General features: G+C 43.1%; 1 protein-coding gene across 1 annotated transcript; it reads right to left on the reverse strand.

Moving 5' to 3' along the window:
- Positions 1-4363: 4363 nt before the first annotated feature.
- LOC144611348 (ferritin heavy chain, oocyte isoform-like) lies at positions 4364-8313 on the reverse strand. The gene is made up of 4 exons (XM_078430418.1): positions 8175-8313; positions 5738-5884; positions 5168-5293; positions 4364-4510 (listed from the first exon to the last, which is right to left on the reverse strand). Exons 1-4 carry the CDS (start codon positions 8277-8279, stop codon positions 4364-4366), a joined length of 525 nt encoding a protein of 174 aa, XP_078286544.1. The 5' UTR covers positions 8280-8313.
- Between the last annotated feature and the right edge of the window lie 342 nt (positions 8314-8655).

Here is an 8655-nt window from a genome sequence, read left to right on the forward strand (position 1 = left end):
AAAGTTCTACAGGTACATGGATAGGACAAGTGTGGAGGGATACGGACCAAACGTGAGCAGTTGGGACCAGTGTAGCTGTTGGACGGTGTGAGGAAGTTGGGCCGAAGGGCCTGTTTCCACACTGTATCACTCCATGACTATGACTCGAAATCAAGTATAATAGTCACCATTTTTATTCTAGTTTGTTAAATTAGTCATGAAAGTTCCCCAGATACTATTAGTTTAGTTTAGTTTAGAGATACAGCGCGGAAATAGGCCCTTCGGCCCACCGAGTCCGCGCCGACCAGCGATCCCCACACATTAATACTACCCTACCCACACTAGGGACAATTTACAATTTATACCAGGCCAATTAACCTACATCCCTTTACGTCCTTGGAGTGTGGGAGGAAACAGAAGTTCTCGGAAAAAACCCACGCGGTCACGGGGAGAACATATAAACTTCGTACAGATAGCACCCGTAGTCGGATCAAACGAGGGTCTCCATGCTGCAAGTGCTGTAAGGCAGCAACTCTACCGCTGCGCCACCTAATTCTACATAGAAAATAGGTGCAGGAGTAGGCCATTTGGCCCCACAGCACTGCCATTCAATATGATCATGGCTGTTCATCCAAAATCAGTACCCCGTTCTTACTTTCTCCCCCAATTCCCTTGATCCCGTTGGCCCTAAGAGCTCTATCTAACTCTCTCTTGAAAACATCCTGTGAAATGGCCTCCACAGCCTTCTGTGGCAGAGAATTCCACAGATTCACAACTCTCCGGGTGAAAAGGTTTTCCCTCATCTCAGTCCTAAATGGCCTACCCCTTATTCTTACACTGTGACCCCTAGTTCTGGACTCCCCCAACATCTAGAACAATTTTCCTGCATCTAGCCTGAACCAATCACTTAAGAATTTGATGTGTTTCTATAAGATCCTGCTCCTATCACTGATGAACTGCTGAACAGTGGAGTTTTTGTTCAGGCATATACATAATTAAAGACCAGATCTCACGTAATGATTTGGGAAAACAAGCTTGATATCTGCACATTGTTTTAAATATTGTTTTAACACAACACCACTTCCACAAAGCTCAACTATTTGAAATTCAGTCAAAACAACTTACACTTACATCTGTATTTTTAATTGCTAATAGACTTTGGTCCTCATCTCCTTTTCCTTGCCAGGTTCTTAGCATCATTGCACCTCCATCATTCCATTCATCTTACTCTGGGTTCTGAGGAGGAAAAGTTACAGGCTGGTTGGGAAGAACAACTTTTGCAGTTTATTGGCAATTTAATTAAAATTAACGGCTGTCATTTAATACGACTTCACATTCCAACTCAATCAGTAAAGACTCAAAGAATGATGCATTTGTTTTTAAAAGGTGCAGTTGATTTCCTACAAGTGATTTATTCACAAATGCTGGAGTAACTCAGCAGGTCAGGCAGCATCTCAGGAGAGAAGGAATGGGTGACGTTTTGGGTCGAGACCCTTCTTCAGACTATCCTACAAGTGATTGATGTTGAACAGCTGAAATGCAGGCCGTTATTCTCCCTTTTATGCTCCATGATTAAAAACATATCCTTTGACTAAAATAATATTATTATACGACCTAGCCTGCACCACTTACCGTTCCCTACTCATATGGGTAGGAACAGAAAACATACCAGTTCATCTGGTCAGGAAGATAGGCAGGCAGGCATTTCTAAATTACAAGTGGCGAATCTGTGGAATTCGTTGCGACAGACGGTTTAGTTTAGTTTAGTATTTAGACATACAGCGCAGAAACAGGTCCTTTGGCCCACTGAGTCCGCTCCTTTTACTCTGTTATTTTATTTCATTCTTCGCATGTTTAAATTATAATGTTTTATTCTTAATTGTTTACTGTATGTCGTGTTGTTACTTGCGAGCAAAGCACCAAGGCAAATTCCTTGTACGTATACATACTTGGCTAATAAAATGTATTCAATTCAATTCAGCGATCCTAGCACATTTACACTATCCTACACACACAAGGGGCAATTTGCAATTATACCAAGCCAATAAACCTGTATATCTTTGGAGTGTGGGTGGAAACCAGGGATCCCAGAGAAAACCCACACAGGTTAAGGGTTAACCTTTCGTGTAAGCTCAGCAGACACCACTTGATGTTTGGACATTTCCAGATTCTTGGCAATTGTTCCCACTGACTTTGCAGCTTTTGAGTTTCCTCGTTGGTATTTGAAAGTGTTTTCTTGTATTATGCACTGGAAGTCACAGCTTTAAGAGAAATGCTAATCATTTTGTATTTTCTCTGAAGTTGTCTAACTGAGTTAAGGTTGTAAACAGCAAGTATTAATGCTGTTGGTACGTTTCTTGCACAAAGTAATCAAGATGTGCTTGCGAACGTTCAAACCAACCATTGAAGTATGAAATGGATATACCTGTGGATGCCATGAACAGTCCTTTTCCCTGCCTGAAGAGTGGATGTGTATCATAAGATCGTAAGTGATAGGGGTAGAATTAGGACCAGTTACAATTATACCAAAGCCAATAAACCTACAAACCTGTACGTCTTTGGAATGTGGATAGAAACCAAAAATCCCGGAGAAAACACACACAGGTCATGGGGAGAACGTACAAACTCCGTACAGACAGCACCCGTAGTCAAGATCGAACCCAGGTCTCTGGCACTGTAAGGCAGCTACTCTACCGCTGCGCTACTGTGCTGCCCCCCCCCCCCTTTTTATATTCTCAATGACTGAGTAAACTCAATTCTGTCAGGACGTCAGTGAAGGATAATAAAACATGGTTGATACAGTAAAAATCAGAGGTTTTCTAACCATCTGAATCAAGATTCCGTCTGAAGAAGGGTCTCGACCTGAAACGTCACCTATTCCTTTTCTCCAGAGATGCTGTCTGAGCTGCTGAGTTACTCCAGCTTTTTGTGTCTATCTTATGTGAAGCTAGTGGGTATGTGGAACATGCTATATTAGCATTGATACAAGACATTTAGACAGGTAGAGAGCAATGATTTGGAGGAACATGCCAGATTAACTGATGCTCATTTAAATAGTGTATTGCTTTTGGCATCAACAAATGTGAGCCCCCAATATTTTAAGCAGCAAAAAACATTACGTTGCTCAATGATGTAAATTGAAACAAACTATCCCCTTTTTATGTGGACTTTCCACTTTTCAAATAATGAATGCTTACATTTTAAAGTTTCCTTGTATCTTTACAAATTAAAAAGATTTTTAATAGAAATAAATTATGAATTAAATATGTTTTTAATTACAAATGGTGAACCTTGGTTAAGGACAAATTGTTTTATAAGTTTTGCCTTTAATTTTTTAATGCAGAATATAATAAGGTGTGTTTTAATAAAATAAGTATATTTTTTGCTTTTTTAAAATGTAAACTAACCGGCCCGCTGCTTGTTCATTAATCCATGATCCGGTCCGCAGTAACAAAAAGGTTGCCTACCCCTGCTGTAAGTGTTGAGTGTGGAAGGAAACCAAAGATTTCCCCCTCAACTCCATCCAAGGACCCAAACAGTCTTTCCAGGTGAGACAGAGGTTCACCTGCACCTCCTCCAACCTCATCTATTGCATCCGCTGCTCCAGATGTCAACTTATTTACATCGGCGAAACCAAGCGCAGGCTCGGTGATCGCTTCGCTCAACACCTGCGCTCGGTCCGCGTTGGCCAAACTAGTCTCCCGGTGGCCGAGCACTTCAACTCCCCCTCCCATTCCCAGTCTGACCTTTCTGTCATAGGCCTCCTCCAGTGCCACCCACCGGAAATTGGAGGAACAGCAGCTCATATTTCGCCTGGGCAGCTTGCAACCCAGTGGTATGAACATCGACTTCTCCAACTTTAGATAGTTCCTGTCCCTCTCTTCCCCTCCTCCTTCCCAGATCTCCCTCTATCTTCCTGTCTCCACCTATATCCTTCCTTTGTCCCGCCCCCCTGACATCAGTCTGAAGAAGGGTCTCGACTCGTAACGTCACCCATTCCTTCTCTCCCGAGATGCTGCCTGACTTGCTGAGTTACTCCAGCATTTTGTGAATAAATACCTTCGATTTGAACCAGCATCTGCAGTTATTTTCTTATACTATGAGAAAACCCACAATGTCATATCACTTGTAGTCAGGATCGAACCTGGGTCACATGGCACTGCAAGGCAGCAACTCTACCCTTGTGCCACCGTGCTGCTTCAGTGTCCAACGAGCAAAACAGTTACAACTCAACAAAAAATGTCAAAACTATTTATTTTTATTTTTAAATCACCTTGGGTACAAAAGCCAGGGCATGAATAGTTTATTCGCATTCCACAGCTTTGTACAGAGTCAAATGGGATGAGAACTTGACAATTCAGATAAAGCTTCAACTTTCACCTGTTCACTTCAGGGAGAGCTTGTTAAACAGGTACTCTCCCAGGCCATTCTCAGGGGCTCCCAATCTCTTCAGATTGGTGACATGATCTCCAAGCTTCTTGATCATCTCCACTTGCTCGTCCAAGTAGTGGCGCTCCAGGAAGTCACGCAGCTGGAAGGAGGGAGAGAATGTGGTCACATCCTGAACCAGACACACAGCACCCCAGTGCTTTAACATCTAGGCTTGAATGGGAGCATCAAGTGTATAAAATCATGAGGAGTACATCGGGTAGATGCACAGTCTCTTGCCCAGAGTAGTTATAATCGAGGACCAGAGGACATAGGTTTAAGGGGAAAGATTTCATAGGAATCTGAGGGGTAACATTTTCACACAAAGGGTGGTGCGTGTATGGAACAAGCTGCCAGAGGAGGTAGTCGAGACTGGGACTATCCCAACATTTAATAAACAGTTAGACAGGGTCTCGGATAGGACAGGTTTGGAGGGATATGGGCCAAATGCAGGCAGGTGGGACTAGTGTAGCTGGGACATGTTGGCCAGTGTGGGCAAGTTGGGCCAAAGGGTCTGTTTCCACGCTGCATGCGGTGCAGTTGACTCAAGGGAGTTGCCACATGCCCAATTAATTCTAGTCTTATTAGTACTTCGCCAAGACAGCAAGCCAGTGAACCTCCCATCTTCAACTCCTGGCAAAATCGACCAGAAACCAGGCATGCCCCCACCCACTCCCTCCCTCCTGTGAAGGGAATCAAGCCGGTCCAAGTAAGGCCTGTCCCATCTTAACTAAATCATTATTGAGTGTAACCAACTTACACTAGGGTCAGTGTGCTGAGTAGAGAGCTTGTGTAGATCCAGCAGACTCTGGTTCACATCTTTCTCCATCTGCAGGGAACTCTGCATTGCCTCCAGACCATGATTCCACGCATCTTTTTCTGGCTTCTGCCAAGGAAAGCAACACTTCACTTGAAATGGATTAATTACACAAGCGGAAGAAACAGCCACAAAGAACCAGAAGATAGACACACAAAGCTGGAGTAACTCAGCGGGTCAGCCCAAAGATATTATCTTTGGGTCAGACAGCATCTCTGGGGAAAGGAATAGGTGACGTTTCGGGCCGAGACCCTTCTTCAGTCTGAAGAAGGATCTTGGCCCGAAACGTCACCTGTTCCTTTTCTTCAGAGATGCTTTCTGACACGCTAAGTTACCCCAGCTTTTTGTGTCTATCCTCAGTATAAACCAGTATCTGCAATTCCTTCTAACACACAACAAATTAGAATTTTGATTGATGCAAACTTTCAAGTATCAAGTAGAATCATTTTCTGAAGAGAGTATTTGAAATCGTTCACGGAATAGATGGACTGCACTTCAATTGTGGAGTCAAACCTTGATGTGCTTGACTAAGACCCGACCTCCACGCACGTTCTGGTATTCCATCAGTTTCACAGCCTGTTTCTGTCCATCACAGGACTGCTTCTTGAAGAACTCAGCAAAGTGACGCTGAGCAACATCATCCCGATCAAAGTAAGAGGACTGTGGAGAGATTTACAACTTTGCTTAGTAAACCTAATCATCCCTTGTCCCGACCCAAAACGTCACCCATTCCTTTTCTCCAGAGATGAATAGATGAATACTTTATTGTCACAGTGGAATTATTTGATTGCATACCCAAGTTATGCAAATCGACACTGCATAAAGGGCACTTACAAAGTTTCCGTGCCAGGACCCCTCGTTCTCTCCCCCTTCCCCTCATGGTGGTCCCCCACCCCAGGTCCTCCATGCCGTCCGACCCGCTGAGTTACTCCAGCTTTTTGTGCCCATCCCGTGTCAAACCTCGATGTAATTGAGACCATCCCCTGACTGCATCAGGGAATAACATCCCCGACGTGTAGAATCACAAATTCTCAATTATTCTCCAATCCAACGGTAGCATTTAGAACTCTTTATTCAGGGATAACAGTTACACAGCATCAGGGCGAAGCAATAAAATAACTGCAGATCCCAACCAAAAAGTGAACATATCCTAACTAACAAAACAAAAAGAAACCATGGAATCTATCTATACACTAAAACTCTCGTTTGTTTGTTTCTGAACTACAGCCAAAACGGTACACGATAGCGCGACAATTTTAGGCCCACCTTACTCACCGTCATCCCTTTGGTGTTAATGGAAGTTTCATTGAAATCAGTGTTACATTTTTAAAGTTATTCACATTTTAAAGTTTAAATCTATCTCCTAGGGAGGGAGATAGATTAAATTGATCTCTTAGGGAGGGAGGGGGGAGGAGAGCATGCTGCACCAATGCAGGAGGGGTTTGGGCCCAACAAGTCCACTTGGTCTAGTTACAACTAAAAAGAATTAAAGACCAAACCTAACCAGCAGGCAAAAGACACTGAACACTTGCCACGTAGAACACACTGCTGAAATCCAGGATTCCTTATCTATCGAGGGCGATTAAGATGAATTGATGGGATTGTTGTTCACAGTTGTGTCTAGGTTCTTATCAGTTGCAACCTTGAGCTCACAAGCTGCTCTTTGTCATTGTATTCATTAGATTCATTCTCAAGCAGTTAATTATTTAAAAAATAACTAATCACATCAATTCTCTGCAAGCCCCCATAGCCTGGATGCCAATTTATCCTGTAGCTGCTTAGGAGTATTGGTGGTCACATTACGCCAAGTGCTAATTTAAAGCAAATGGAGGTTGCTACCTCTCTAAGCCAGTACGTATGCTTCAGATATCAGACTCCATTGCAGGTGTGCCAGTTCCATTTCCAGCAATGGGTTATTTGACGGTTCTGGATTGATTGTCAAGTGGGTAGGAAAAGCCAGAGGGGCTTTAAGACAGCATAATCACTCACACTTTTCTGAAGTCTGAAGAAGGGCCTCGACCCGAAACGTCACCCATTCCTTCTCTCCAGAGATGCTGCCTGACCCGCTGAGTTACTCCAGCATTTTGTGCCCACCTTCGATTTAAATCAGCATCTGCAGTTTTTTTCTCTACACACCTTTCATGTAATGAATAGGGAAAGGCTTGGAAAAAGTGGATGTGGAGAGGATGTTTCTACTCCACTAGACTAGAGGTCATAGCCTCAGAATTAAAGCTCGTTCCTTTAGGAAGGAGATGAGGAGGAATTTCTTTAGTCAGAGGGCAGTGAATCTGGAATTATTTGCCACAGAAGGCTGTGGAGGTCAAGTCAATGGATATTTTAAAGGCAGAGATATATAGATCTTGATTAGTACAGGTGCCAAGGGTTATGGGGAGAAGGCAGGAGTCCTTCAAAGAGTTTAGAAAGTAAAAAACTTTCTAAAGAATGGGGTTAGGAAGGAGAGATAGACCAACCATGAATGAATGGCAGAGTAGACTGGATGGGCCAAATGGCCTAATTCTGCTCCTATCACTTTTGACCTTATGCAGTGTGCACATAGAATTTCTAATTGAAATGTTCAATGCTTGGGCTTTGATAATGTAGTGGAAATAAGAGAACCAAACACCAAGTATATCATGGTCTTTCACATATACTGCATGAAAGTAGAATTACTTTCATGAACAGGACAATACTGATTTACTCCAGCATTGGGTCTTACTTTTTTGCACATCTTTCATTCATTCATGGACTACAAGGTAATTAGAGAACTTTCAGTTACAAACACAGCCTGTCTTGAGAAAGTTTTTACTTTCTAACCTCTTTGAAGGACTGCCATTAAAATATAGACCAAACCATCAACACAAAAGTATCCTGCAGTTTGCAGATATCACCAGGAAGAGAAATAGTTCAAATTGTTCATTGAATTATAGCTTTCAGCAAAGAATGGACTTACCATGGCAAGGTAAACATAGGAGGAATAGAGCTCCATGTTAATCTGCTTGTTGACACCATCTTCGCACTCCTTGTGGTAGTTCTGACGCACTTGAGAAGCCATCATCTTACTTGAAGCTCCAGAATGGTCTTATTTCTCACTCAGCCCCTTGTACTTATAGTGCTGGCTCAGCTCACAGTGTGGTACAGGTTAACTTCACAATGATGATTGGCATTCCTGATAGCCAGTTTGTGATTGCTGATGAATCCAAGCACCAATGAACACGTGGAAGATGGCAAGCAACAACCATGGGAGGAGCTGATGACACCCAGGCCAATCAGGGGATTAGTTTAGTTTAGAGATACAGCTCGGAAACAGGCCCTTCGGCCCACCGAGTCCGCACCGACAGGCAATCCCGGCACATTAACGCTATCTTACAAACACACTAGGGACAATTTACACTTATACCAAGCCAATTTACCTGCAAACCTGTACGTCTTTG

Source organism: Rhinoraja longicauda, chromosome 40 (assembly GCF_053455715.1).
Source record: "Rhinoraja longicauda isolate Sanriku21f chromosome 40, sRhiLon1.1, whole genome shotgun sequence".
Classification (NCBI taxonomy): Eukaryota; Metazoa; Chordata; class Chondrichthyes; order Rajiformes; family Arhynchobatidae; genus Rhinoraja; species Rhinoraja longicauda.

Excerpts from the sequence above, each read along its gene's own strand:
- LOC144611348 (XM_078430418.1), bottom strand. The coding sequence starts at position 8,279 with ATGATGGCTTCTCAAGTGCGTCAGAACTACCACAAGGAGTGCGAAGAT. Across the intron at positions 5,294-5,737 it reads TCTTAGTCAAGCACATCAAG|AAGCCAGAAAAAGATGCGTG; the intron begins GTTTGACTCCAC and ends TTTCCTTGGCAG. Across the intron at positions 4,511-5,167 it reads CTCAGCACACTGACCCTAGT|CTGCGTGACTTCCTGGAGCG; the intron begins GTAAGTTGGTTA and ends CCCTCCTTCCAG.